Consider the following 14,105-nt stretch of genomic DNA (forward strand, 5'->3'; position numbering starts at 1 on the left):
TCATTCAACAAGCCCCATGTGGCTCCGGGTACTTCGCCATTTTGTCTTGTAAGACAGGCTAGAGAATTCAATATGTATATGTACAAGGGCCCCTTTTCTCTGAATGGTTTTTATTCCTGAAATCCCTTTTTTTTTTTTTTTACTCCTGAAATCTTGTTACTACTTTTCATATGTTGTTTCTACTCTCCCTGAAGTGCCCAATCAACAGGGTTGGTATTTGGTGTGATCTGCAGAGCACAGGTCAGAGAGTCAGTACATTGTTAAAGATGAAGGACGAACTGTGGGAATTTAGGGTTGGGACATGGAAACCAAGAGTAGCTAAGGTAGCCAGAAATCCTCTGGAGATGTGAAAGTTTGTTGCTTGGGCCATTCCAATTGTGTTCTGAATATCACTCTTCCCTCCTGGTAACCTATTAAAATCACTCTTTTTTTTTTCTTTTTACAACTGCACCTGTGGCATATGAAAGTTCCCAGGCTAGGGGTGGAATCGGACCTGCAGCTGAGGCCTACACCACAGCCATAGCAATTCCAGGTCCGAGCTGCATCTGTGACCTATACTGCAGCTTGCAGCAATGCCAGATCCTTAACCCACTGAGAGAGGCCAGGGATTGAACCCACATCCTCACAGACACAATGTTGGGTTCTTAACCTGATGAACCGCAATGCGAACTCATAAAATCACTTGTTTTCAAGGCAGTTGAAACTTGCAAGATTTAACCAAATGCACAACACGGCTCAGGAGAATTTTGCCAACTAGAACTTTTACCTATGAAACATGATTGGTTATGGGTGGGGTAGGGTTGAGCCTGGACTCACTGCTTTGTCACTCACCCCTGCAAACCCTTTACTGGATGGCCAAAACTTGGATTTCTGACAGGAAGGGGTGTAGAGGAGAGGAGCTCTATCACCCAGCTTTCCAGGACTTGAAAGCAGCCCTCCATCCTACTTCATTTTCAAGGTGTGCTTCAAAGAACTGTAGCCATGGCACCCCTGACCTGCACCTTATTTCTTTGGCTAGAATAATTTATCCTACCACTCTCCTTGCCTTTCCTCTCATATCCAGCCCTGTGGGAACACCATGGAATTGTTATTCCAGGCGAGAGAGGAAGCAGCAGAAACTTCCTACTGTTGGCAGGGAGATCATAGTGACTGAGGGTCGTGGGAGTTGGGGGGCTTGTACTTCCACTCTGATGTCCATGATGAGCCCCCAGCTCAGGTCCAGGGAGTCCAGGAGGCTCTGCTGTTGGGTGGTGGGCAGAGCGATGTTAACAGAGCACTCAAACTGTGCTGTGCAACGATGACTCAAGAATCCCACGCAATCCCACGCTCCTGTAAGTCGCCACTTCCAGGAACTAAAATAGACCTCTGGTGCTAAGAGACTGCAGGCCTTTTATATCTGCTCCGAAAAAAAAGAGCCCAGCCCTAAGAACTACCCTGCTATTTGGTACAATGGAATGTTATACGGCCATTAAAGATGACAATTATGTACACTGTGCGGGTGAGAACCAGAATGTGAAACAATGCAACATGAAAATAGCAAAATGGGGAAAAGGTACACATGCTAATCAGAACTATGAAAAACATACATAGAAGAGGTCATCCCTAAAGAGCCGAAGGGAATGAAGAGTGCCGTAGTCCTTTCGGTTTCCACCCCTTCTCCGCCAACACGTTTTGTAATAATATACTTTCTAAAATTGCCATGCTGGTCACGATAGGTTACTGAGGCACCTGCCTTTTAACTGACACAGGAGTTAACTCTGCAGATCATTCGATTCAGGGAATAAAGAACTGAATGCTGGTGCTTTAAGATGACTGGATCCTTCTTCAGCCCTCTCCTCAAGATCAGAGCACAGATTACTATTTCAGGCTTAGCACTACAATGAGAAATTCCTTCCCAACACCTAGCCCACCAAACTCTCAGATGGGAGTTTAAGAGAACTTGTACTTGGACCTCTCTTAAGTCAGGCTGCTATGTTTTTAACTAAGCTATCTTATAGGGAGAGAAAGGAACTGTTTTTTGTTTTTTTGTTTTTTTTGGTAGACTGCCAGAAATTTCTTAAAGTAAAAGAATTGCAAAATGCTCTCCTCCAGCCCCTCTCATGTCACCTTGTCACCTTGTCACAGGTAGTGCTTACAGTTAGCCAAACATTTGGCACATATATGAGGACACTTATTCTCTTTCTGGGGCCCTGGCCTCAACACCTGCCCAGATTTGGGTTTTCTAGAATTAGCTTCCAATCAGTATGTTTAGTTTTTAAAAGACTACGTGTAATGTTTAACTTAGTATTTTGAAATAATTTTAGGTTTATAGAAGAGTTGTAAATATAGCACAAAGAGTTCCCATATATCCTTCACCCAGCCTCCCCACATGTTAGCACCTCACATAACTCCGGTACATTGATCAAAACTCTGACATTAGGAGTTCCCGTCGTGGCGCAGTGGTTAACAAATCCGACTAGGAACCATGAGGTTGCGGGTTCGGTCCCTGCCCCTGCTCAGTGGGTTAACGATCCGGCGTTGCCGTGAGCTGTGGTGTAGGTTGCAGACGCGGCTCGGATCCCACGTTGCTGTGGCTCTGGCGTAGGCCGGTGGCTACAGCTCCGAATCTGCCCCTAGCCTGGGAACCTCCATATGCCGCAGGAGCGGCCCAAGAAATAGCAACAACAACAACAAAAAAAGACAAAAGACAAAAAAAAAAAAAAACTCTGACATTAACATTAGCACAATGCTACTTACTAAACTAGAGACTTTATTCATATTTCACCAGTTTTTCCACTAACATCCTTCTTCTGTTCAGGATCCAATCCAGGATCCAATGTAGCATATATAGTATGTTTAGTTAAAAAAAAGAAAAACACCCTGAGAAACAAGTTTCCTTTTAGGAAGTGGAACAGGTAAGCCAATAGATGATCCTGAACTATTCTACCCAGAAGGGAATTCTATCCCTTCTGTACCAAAGCCCTTAACTCACAACACCTCATCAGAGTTATTTTCAGAAAACATGTGTTACATCAGTAGTACAAAGAGATCTGAAAAGTAGGTTATTTTAGCAACCAGTACTATGAGGGTGACAAAATGAGAGAGATGGCCTTATCTGTTTCCCATGTTTCATTTTTCTTCAAACTGTATTTAAACTTTTCTACAAGAAGCTGTAATATTTGACTATAATATAAATGCTGAGAAACACCCTCACCAGCAGGGAAAGGACTCTTCGCAACGTGTGTTTGGTTTTGTTTGCCTGAAATTAAGTACTGAAATCTTACATAAATAAAATTGATTAGGTTATCTTAGCTAGTTCATCTCAAGAGAGAGACGGGAAAGCAGATTATGACATCTGTTTATTTCTTCAACAAATTCCTTCAAAAAATTATTAAGAATAACTCCTACAAATAACAAAGGCTGGAGAGGGTGAGAAGAAAATGGAATATTCCTTCACTTTTGGTAGGAATGTAAATTGGTGCAACCACTGTGGACAACAGTTTAGAGGTACCTAACAAAACTAAGGATTGAACTACCATATGAGCTAGCAATCCCACTCCTGGGCATATATCCGGATAAAACATTCAATGAAAAAGATACATGCACCCTTGTGTTCATTGCAGCACTATTAACAATAGCCAAGACACAGAAATAACCTAAATGTCCATTGATAGATGAATGGATTAAGAAGGTGTGATACATATACACAATGGAATACTACTCAGCCATAAAAAAGAACAAAATAATGCCATTTGCAACAATATGGATACAACTAGAGAGCCTCATACTAAGTGAAGTAAGTCAGGAGGAGAAAGACAAATACCATAGGATATCACATATCTGGAATCTAAAATATGGCACAAATGAACCTAGCTACAAAACAGAAACAGACTCACAGACATAGAAAACAGACTTGTGGTTGCCAAGGGGGAAGGGTGAAAGGAGTGGGATGGACTGGAATTTGGGGGTTGGTAGATGCAAAGTATTACATTTAGAATGGATAAGCAATGAGGTCCTACTGTACAGCACAGGGAGCTATATCCAATCTCTTGGGAAAGAACATGATGGAAGGTAGTATGAGAAAAAGAATGTATATATATATGTATGACTGGGTCACTATGCTATACAGCAGAAATTGGCACAACATTGTAAATCAACTATACTTAAATAAATTTTAAAAAAGAATAACTCCCCCTTAATCCATGCCAATTATGTGCCAGGCAATTTGCAAACTGCTTTACATATACTTTTTCACTGAATGGGTCACAACAATCCCATGAGGTAAGTACTATTATTATTACCCTTCTTTTACAAGAAGAGGGGCAGGGAACAGAAGATTGATGAGGTTAAGTAACTCACCAAAGGTCACACAGCCTGTAAGTGATGGAGCCAGGATTCAAGGGTAGGTCAGCCTGATTCCAAAGCTGGTCATCTTGGCCAGTCTGCTTCTCTGAGCACCTGCTACATTTCAGACACTAAATACAGCAATGAACAGCCCTCATTCCTTCAAATCTTACAGTTTTGTTGAAGAAGGGAGACCATTAAACAGCTATGTAACAGCCTTTCTTCTCAGAAATTCCTTGGATTGGTCACAAGGAAGGTTGATCAGTAAATGCAAGCAGTGAATCCTAACATCTTTAAATATTTAAATTCATTTTTTAGGTCCTTAGAGGAAATACTTCTCATCATGTATCTTAAGGATCCCTAACAGTTAGGAATGGACTTGATGATATTGACGTGTTTCTCCATTTTGTGGCTCTGGGTCTTGCCACCCCACTTAGTCTCCTTTGAGGAGAAACAATGGGAAATACAATGTGCATATACATATAATGATGGACTCAAATCAGCCAATGGAAATTTTTAAAGTCTGGGACATAATAATTATACTCCATTTCAACTGTCCTTTTGCACTTGCATTAATCAGTGAACTCTAAGGGAGCTTCAGTTGGTTCATGACTGTACTTTATGGGCATGCCATTTTGAAATACATTTCTTAGAAAAATGGCAATGATGACCGTGTAAATTATAAACTGGCAATGTGATTTTGAAAGTGAAGTTTTGGAAGACTTAAATTTCAGCAAATGACAATCATTCTCTTCTCTCTCCCAACCTCCAAACCATCAAAAACTAACCCTGTGGTTTTCTTTTTTTTTTTTTTTTTTTTTTTTTTTGTCTTTTTGCTATTTCTTTGGGCCGCTTCCGCGGCATGTGGAGGTTCCCAGACTAGGGGTCTAATCGGAGCTGTAGCCCCCAGCCTACGCCAGAGCCACAGCAACGCAGGATCTGAACCGCGTCTGCAACCTACACCACAGCTCACCGGATCGTCAACCCACTGAGCAAGGGCAGGGACCGAACCCGCAACCTCATGGTTCCTAGTCGGATTCGTTAACCACTGCGCCACGACGGGAAACCTCCAGCCCTGTGGTTTTCAATGCTGGCTGCACATGAGAATCACTGGGAAAACTTCAAAATTACCAATGCCTGTGTCCTACCCCCAGAGAGTGTGATGATTTAATTGATCCGGGGGTATGGTTTGGGTTTTGGAAGTTTTAAAAGAGCCCCAGGGGATTTTATAATATACAGACAAGTTTGGGAACCACAGCCCTAAATAGAAGATCATAACCTTGGCTGCACATTAGAATCACCCTGGGGGAGTCTTTGAAAAATTCAGGATACCTGGACCACATCCCAGACCAATAAAATGAGAAGATCTGAGGGTGATGCCCAACTGCCAGGAACCAGGATTTTCTGAACTGCTCCCAGAGGAGTCCAAAGTGTAGCCAAAACTGGGAAGCACAGCCATAGGTGCAACTCTACCCCTGCAATAAGCGTAATAGTAAGATTTGCATTCAGAGGTTCAGCAACTCTAAAATAAGCCTAATGAGAAGTCAGTTCTATTATTTCTTTTTTGTCTGTGCCTGTAGCATGTGGAAGTTCCCAGGTCAGGGACTGAACCCACACCACAGCAGAGACCCACGCTGCTGCAGTGACAACACCAGATCCTTAATCTGCTGACCCACAGGAGAACTCCCAGAGAAGTCAGTTTTAGAAGACTGGTAGGAAACCAGGCTGAAGACAAACCTTTAGAACAACTGTCTTACTTTAATATTAAAATAAGCTCACTTTTCTCTTGCCATGTATGAGGGTCTATTTTCAGACTTGTCAAGTATTACTGTAACTGATGTTATCTAAGCCCCACTTTCCACTACACCCACCAAAATAACTGCAGAAAGAATGGTAAAGTGCATTAAAGGATGAAAAGTACTGCAAACCAGTGCTCAGAGACTCTTCATGGGCATAAACAAGGAGGAAGCAGAAAGGCAAGCTATTTGGCCAACATAGTACCCAACTAGTTAGTTTTTATCTGCAACTTGATGTGCATGTTTATTCATTGAGCCAAACATTGGGCATGGAAGAACAAAATCCCTAGACCATGATTCTCATCCTTACCTACAAAGAGTCATCTGGAGACCTTTTATTTATTTTTTTTAATTTTTTATTTCTGTTTTTGTCTTTTTTTTTTTTTTTTTTTTTTTTTGCCTTTTCTAGGGCCGCTCCCGTGGCATATGGAGGTTCCCAGGCTAGGGGTCTAATCGGAGCTGTAGCCACCAGCCTATGCCAGAGCCACAGCAACGGGGGATCCAAGCTGCATCTGCGACCTACACCACAGCCCACAGCAACGCCAGATCCTTAACCCATTGAGCAAGGCCAGGTATCAAACCTGCAACCTCATGGTTCCTAGTCAGATTCATTTCCGTTGTTCCACGATGGGAACTCCTAGGGACCTTTTAAAATAATGATGCTAGGGCTACACTGAAAGCAAATTAAATCAGTCTCTGAGGGGATGACACCCAGGAATCTCTAGTTTATTTATTTATTTATTTTTGCTTTTGAAGGCCACTCCTGTGGCATATGGAAGTTCCCAAGCTAGGGCTGGAATCGGAGTTGCAGCTGCCGGCCTACACCACAATCATGGCAACGCTGGATCTGAGCCGTGTCTGCAACCTACACCACAGCTCACAGCAACACGGGGTCCTTAAGCCACTGAGGGAGGCCAGGGATCAAACATGGGATACTAGTCAGGTTCGTAACTCACTGAGCCACAATGGGAATGTCCAGGAATCTGTTTTAAAAGGTCACCAGGTGGGAGTTCCTGTTGTGGCTCAGTGAGTTAAGGACCAGAATAGTATCCATGAGGATGCGGGTTTGATCCTTGGCCTCGCACAGGGGGTTAAGGATCCGGTGTTGCCACAAAGCTGCAGTGTAAAACTTATGGTGTCCAGAGGAGACAGTTTGGGGGGTGGGGGGATGTGCTTGGGCTGTGGGATGGAAATCCTGTGAAATCAGATTGTTATGATCATTATACAACTACAGATGTGATAAATTCATTTGAGTAATTAAAAAAAATTAAAAAATTTAAAAATTTAAAAAGCTGCAGTGTAGGTCACAGATGAAGCTTGGATCTGGTGTTGCTGTGGCTCTGGCATAGGCAGGTAGCCCCTGGCCTGGGGAACTTCAACCTCTGGCCTGGGCACTTCCATATGCAGCGGCTACGGCCCTAAAGAAATTAATTAATTTTAAAAGGTCACCAGGTGATTCAAATGTTGTAACTGTAAAACAAAGAATGTTGCCCACCACCCAGTTCTACCTACCGTACACCCTAAAAGGAATTCAAGGTAAAGATCAGGGATGAGGCACTCTTCTCTGGGAAAACAGGCAGAATAGGCCCACAGATCGTTAGATATTTTTAGGAAACATTTTTATGAACCCAGAATCTCACATCTCCTCATACTTAGAAAAGTATTAAAACCATTAGCCAAGATGCCTGTTCCTTGTGACTAGCAGCAACCTTCTATAAAAATGTGTGCTTGGCCGTGTGTCCACCCCTCAACAAAATTGCATACGTTCTGGCCGCCTCTGGTGCTTACCTCTTGGGAGCAGTTCCACGTCTGCGACCTACACCGCAGCTAATGGCAACACCGGATCCTTAACCCACTGAGCGAGGCCAGGGATCGAACCTGCGTCCTCATGCAGGCTAGAAATCCTACCCGGCCTTTTTGGTTCATATCCTACAGATGAGAAAAAGCTCATCTTTACAGAAGAATGTTGGCTAAGAAATGCAGTTTGGATGACAGAATTCGGAAATCACCATTCTGCAACCCTCAATTAAATCATGAAGTCAAGAAATACATTTTCAAAATTAGAAAAACAAAAATAAATAAAATACAATAACATTAGAAAAACAGGAGTTCCTGTCGTGGCCCAGCGGTAATGAACCTAATATCCATGAGGACATGGGTTCAATCCCTGGCCTCGCTCAGTAGATTAAGAGCTGTGGTGTAGGTCATAAATGAGGCTCAGATCCTATGTTGCTGTGATTGTGGAGTAGGCCGGCAGCTGCAGCTCTGATTCGACCCCTAGCCTTGGAGCTTCCATATGCCACAGGTACAGCCCTAAAAAGAAAACAACAACAACAACAAAAAGGATAAATAAATTACTGAGTCAGGAAACAGTAATTGATGGATGCTGATTTTTTTTCTTTTTGGCACCCCTACGGGGTATGGAGTTCCCGGGCCAGGGATCGGATCCCAGCCTCATTTGTGACCTATGCCGAAGCTGCAGCAATGCCAGATTCTTAACCCACTGTTCTGGGTTTTAGATGAGAGATTACTATGGAACAGGACAGTCACATGGTACCAAGGTAACACCCCAGATTTCTTGCTAATTAGAAAATTACTTGGAGAGTTTTGAGGGCCACCACCTTAACCATCACCTTTACTAAGAGTAGACAAGTGACATTATGTGCCTCTTTATGGAATTCTACATAAAGTACACAGCATTATTTATGAAGAATTCTTATCAATACTGAGCCTAATCAAGCCTCTAGATCCAACAGCCTCTGGTTTATAGGAAATTCAGGAGCTGGAAGAGGAAGCTAAACCCTATCATAAGGAAACAAACCAAGCTGGTTTGCCCAGGAATGAGGGCGGTCCAGGATGCAGGATCAGTGTCAAACCTGGAGAGTCCCAGGAAAACTAGGACAGATTCATAAGGGGAGCAGACCTGGTCTCTAAAAGTCAGTGCCATTCACAAAAGTAGGGAGACTATTCTAGATTAAAAGAGCCTAAAGAAAAGCCACACTCAAATGCAACATGTGAACTGTCCATAAAAGACATTCAAGGACTGAATGGGGAAATCTGAAAATGGAACAGTGCTACTCAGCCAGCCCACAGATGTAAATGAACTATGTCACTAAGCACACTATTTAATCTGGCTGACACATTTTTGGTAACAAAATTCTCCCAATGAAGGATGTGGCGCCCTAACATACTCTCTAGTGCAAGCTCCTTATCTCCCTATGAACCATCAAGCAGTCCAAAAACCATACCTTAGGAAGAACTGGACTGGATAATATCTCATGTTAGAAAAGATGAGTGATGTACTAGGAGTTCCTGCTGTTGCTTAGTGGTAATGAACCTGACTAGTATCCATGAAGATATGGGTTTAATCCCTGGCCTTGCTCAGGTGGGTTAAGGATCCAGCATTGTTGTGAGCTGTGGTGTAGGTTGCAGACATGGCTCAGATCTGGTGTTGCTGTGGCTGTGGTACAGGCCAGCAGCTGCAGCTCCAATTGAACCCTTAGTTTGGGAATTCCCTATGTTGCAGGCTTGGAAAAAAAAATCAGCAAGGTAATGGTAAAAAAAATTTTTTAGCTAGGTTTATGGTATTATGGTTAAGTAGAAAAATGCCCTATACTTAGAACATCTATGCTGAGGTATTTAAAGGTGAAATGTCATGGTGTTTACAACTTACTTTCAAATGATTTATCAAAGAAAAGATACACACACAGATAAAGCAAATATGACAAAATGTTCACATTTGTTGAATCATGGACATGGATGGATATACTGGTGTTCACTGTATCATTCTTTCAACTTTCTTGTATGTTTAAAGGTTTTCATTATTAAAATGATGAAAGCATAACTTTAAAATCATCTTACTTATATGATACTAAGAGAATTATCAGAAGCTTATTATCTACAGCTAACCCTATATTTATTCATTAGCTATTCCTTAGGGAATAGTTCAAGACAGATGAGTTAGCCAGAAGAAAAAAAGCACATCCCAAGCTGAGGAAGCAGAACATGGAAAGGATCAGAATGGAAGAAACTTGTCTTTTTCAGGGAAAAGAACTCAATGTGCATAGAAAAACGAGGCTACTCAGATTATGAAGGGGCTTTGAGACTACATGAAGAGTATGGGACTTTATTTTTAAAGCCATAAGAAGCCAATGGCAGACAGATTTTCAAGTACTGGAGAAATACTATGAAAGTGGCATTTTAGAAAACTCACTCTGACTGTAGACAGTGGAATGGATGGAGGCAAGAGTGAGTATAGCAGCATCAGTTGGGAAGATGGTCCTTTTGGTAATAAATTCAGTGAGAGATGATGGTAACCTGCAGGGATGGAGACTTGGTGATCCACAGCATATGGGCAGGGGTTGCAGGAGAAGAAAGACTCAGATATAATTCCCAGGCTTCTGGTTTGAGTGAGTGAACAGATTGGTATACTCATTAAGACTGGAAATGCTGGGGCAAGAACAGGTTTGGGGGAAAGATGTGAAGCATCAGATATGTTGAGTTCAGAGTACTGAGAAGATATCCAGATGGGATCTACCTTGTAGGCAGTTGGATGTGAGAAGGAGAAAGATGGAGTTTTCTTGTGGCACAGCGGGTTAAGGATCCAGCATTGTCACTGCAGCAGTGTGGGTTCAGGTTCAATCCCAAACCCCAGAACTTCCATATGCCACAGGCAAAAAAAAAAAAGATTAAAAAAGAATGAGAAAGATAACTCTGGCTTCCAGCTTAGGTAACTTATAGGTGGCACTGTCATTTACAGATATAGGGAACAAAGGAGGAGAGAAAATAAAAGTCGCTTTACATTTATGCTTTACATTAAAATGTTTAAGTTATAAAAATATTATTTACATAAAGTGAAAGACAAAAAATAAAAATAAAACTTATCTACCATTAATCAACACTTTTTAAAGATGACTTCCTTCTAGTATTTCTTAAAAATGGGTATTTATTTAGTTGTTTTAAAAGCCATATTTTTCTGAGAAAGAGGTTTCTCTAGAGGTATTCAGAATTGGGAAGAATTAAAAATACTAGTTGACCTGGCATCATTTTGTAAATCAGGCAATGCTTGCTAAGTTACACATCCTTAGGCTGTTAAGATTCAAAACATAATCTAAATAATTGGGCAAGTATCCAAAAACAACTCTAGGGTTGAAGAAATCATGACTAGAGAAGGTCAGTTTCAATATCCAGTTTATTATACTGGATCATTAGGGGATTCTGGAGCTTTCTGCCTTCATACTACATAGCACAAATATAGGTATTCGATCTCATCTTTGAAGCTCTCCCTTCCCATAGGGTCTCTCTACTACACCACTTCTCCTTCCACAGGTGAGAGAGCTAACTGGTGCTGGGAGTAGGAGTAACCACATTTTATAGGTTGTTCTAGAAGCCTCAAAGCCTAGAAAACCCAAAGGAATTGGTTACTGAGATCATGCAATCACTCCATAGCTCACTGTGCTTTTTAAAAGAGCTAGACTTGTTTCTAGCTCTAATCCTTGGCTACTTCATGAATGTAGAACATATTTAGTAAAATCTCTGGGCAAATACAGAGACCTGAGTCAATGTGAAATTATGACCAACTGCAGAGAAAAGCTCACTTGTCACCTCACCACTGGCAGAGCCAGACTGAGGACACTAGACCATAAACTAGGAGCCATGGCAAGTTGACTGCAAGAGGAAGGAACAGAAGTTCCCGTCATGGCGCAGTGGTTAACGAATCCGACTAGGAACCATGAGGTTGCAGGTTCGGTCCCTGCCCTTGCTCAGTGGGTTAATGATCCGGCGTTGCTGTGAGCTGTGGTGTAGGTTGCAGACACAGCTCGGATCCCGCGTTGCTGTGGCTCTGGCGTAGGCTGCTGGCTACAGCTCCGATTCGACCCCTAGCCTGGGAACCTCCATATGTCGCGGGAGTGGCCCAAGAAATAGCAAAAAGACAAAAAAAAAAAAAAGAGGAAGGAACAGTCTAGATCCAGGGCTAAGGCGCAATCATAACCAGGCAAACAGGCATGAGAGCCAGCAAACCTGACAACTAAGGTTATAAATCTGCCTCAGACAGGAGGCTTAACTATACTCTTCCTGCTCAGGATCCAAAGATTGGTTTCCCCAGTAATGGTCTCAGGGTCTGAGATGCAGCAATATGCCAAACCTGGAAGGTACTGATACTTCAGCCTTAACAAAGATCGTGCAGGCTTGTAGGAGACTTCTTATCGAGTGAAGAGGAGCACTAGCTCACAGTGAGGGGTGTGGGGGAACAGATCCACGGGTACGGCTTGTCTCAGGACAAAAGGCTCCCCAAGGAGCTTCTTAGCAGAGTTTGAAGGACAGCACAGCCTGTAGAAACAGATCATGATATCAGTTCCATAAACCAAGGAGAACCTATGGGAACACAATTCCTTAAAATTTAAGCCCTTCCTTTGTGTTCCCACAGCCCCCTGTGTTTCTCTCTATAGCATGCATTTATCATATTTAATGAAACCACCTGGGTTGTTTTTAACCATCTTCCTCATTGGGGTAGAATCTTTTGAGGGCAGAAATGAGGCAAAAACTGCTTATTTTTCAAATCTCTTATGTTCCCAGGGTGTGACACAGAGAAGGGGTTCAATGATGAATGGACCTAGGGATTTCAGTCATGTTTTTCTGTATGATTTAAGCACAATTGGTAATTAATATATATTACTGAATTAAACTATTCTACCAAATTTTTTCAAAGCACATTACTTTTCCCCTTATTCCAAGTAAAAATGAGAACAAAACTTCTAACAAAACTGCTTACTTCTCAGGATATATCTTTCCAACTATGCATACTTAAACTAGTTTCTTAGAGTGACATTCACACTTTATATATATATGCATAATGCTTTACAACAGTTTCTTCACTTAATAATCCATCATGACTATCTCTCCACTATATTAAATGGAATTATCTCACTTTTATTGGTTATATGGTATTTCATTAAATAACTGTAACATAGTTTATTTATCCAACTCCTTGCTACTGGAAATATAAGTTATTTTTAACCTTTCACTACTTTAAAAAGTCCCTTCGTGAATATTCTGAAAGTTATATCTTTGCATACTTTTTTTTTTTGCTATTTAGTGGAACTGATGAATTGAAGGGCCTGTATGATTTCACAGCCCCTAAAATATGTACCACTAAACTGTTGTTAAAAAATGGAATACTACTCAGCCATAAAAATGGAATGCCATTTGCAGCAACAAGGATGGAACTAGAGATTCTCATATGAAGTGAAGTAAATCAGAAAAAGACAAATACCACATGATGTCACTTATCTGTGGAATCTAAAATATGGCACAAATGGGAGTTCCTGTTATGGCTCAGTGGAAATGAATCTGACTAGTATCCATGAGGGCACAGGTTTGATCTCTGGCCTCGCTCAGTGGGTTAAGGATCTGGTGATGTGGTGTAGGTCGCAGACGTGGCTTGGATCCCAAATTGCTGTGACTGTGGCGTAGGCCAGTAGCTATAGCTCCGATTTGACCCCTAGCCTGGGAACTTCCATATGCCGTAAGTGCAGCTCTAAAAAGAAAAGAAATAAACAAAATATGGTGCAAATGAACCTATCTACAAAACAGAAACAGACTCACAGACATAGAGAATAGACTTGTGGTTGCCAAGGGGATGAGGGAAGAGGTGGGATGGACTGGGAGTTTGGGGTTAATAGATGCAAACTATTACATTCAGAATGGGTAAGAGATGAGATCCTACTCTATAGCACAGGGAATTATACTCAATCTCTCGGGATAGACCATGACAGAAGATAATATGAAAAAAAAGAATGTATATATATGTATGACTGGGTCACTTTAATGTAGGGCAAAATTGGCACAATATTGAAAATCAACGATACAGTTTAAAAAAAAAGAAAGAAAATCATTTAAGCAATCATTTTTTAAAAAAGGCTGTACTAATTTACACTCAAACTAACAAAGCATAAGAGTTCTTGTTTCCCTGGCTAAAACTCAGCA

The 14,105-nt window shown here is 41.6% G+C and overlaps 1 protein-coding gene across 8 annotated transcripts in view; it reads right to left on the reverse strand.

Moving 5' to 3' along the window:
• TRMT2B (tRNA methyltransferase 2 homolog B) overlaps positions 1-14,105 on the reverse strand; it is a 104,259-nt gene that overhangs the window by 50,232 nt on the left and 39,922 nt on the right. For 5 of the 8 annotated variants that reach the window (XM_085006856.1, XM_085006854.1, XM_085006855.1 and 2 more), the window contains one exon: positions 11,047-12,449. The exons of 1 other annotated variant lie outside the window; for it this stretch is intronic. In XM_085006856.1, coding sequence (XP_084862982.1) covers positions 12,323-12,449 — 127 coding nt within the window. In that variant the 3' untranslated portion in view covers positions 11,047-12,322. Of the gene's footprint in view, positions 1-11,046; positions 12,450-14,105 lie in introns of those variants that run through there. 2 more of the 8 variants (XR_014834795.1, XR_014834792.1) reach the window with 1 other exon arrangement.

Source organism: Sus scrofa, chromosome X, assembly GCF_054392235.1.
Source record: "Sus scrofa isolate SSC_HxYL_T2T_F1_AM1 chromosome X, Sscrofa_HxYL_maternal_Yorkshire_Landrace_v2.0, whole genome shotgun sequence".
NCBI classification, from domain to species: domain Eukaryota; kingdom Metazoa; phylum Chordata; class Mammalia; order Artiodactyla; family Suidae; genus Sus; species Sus scrofa.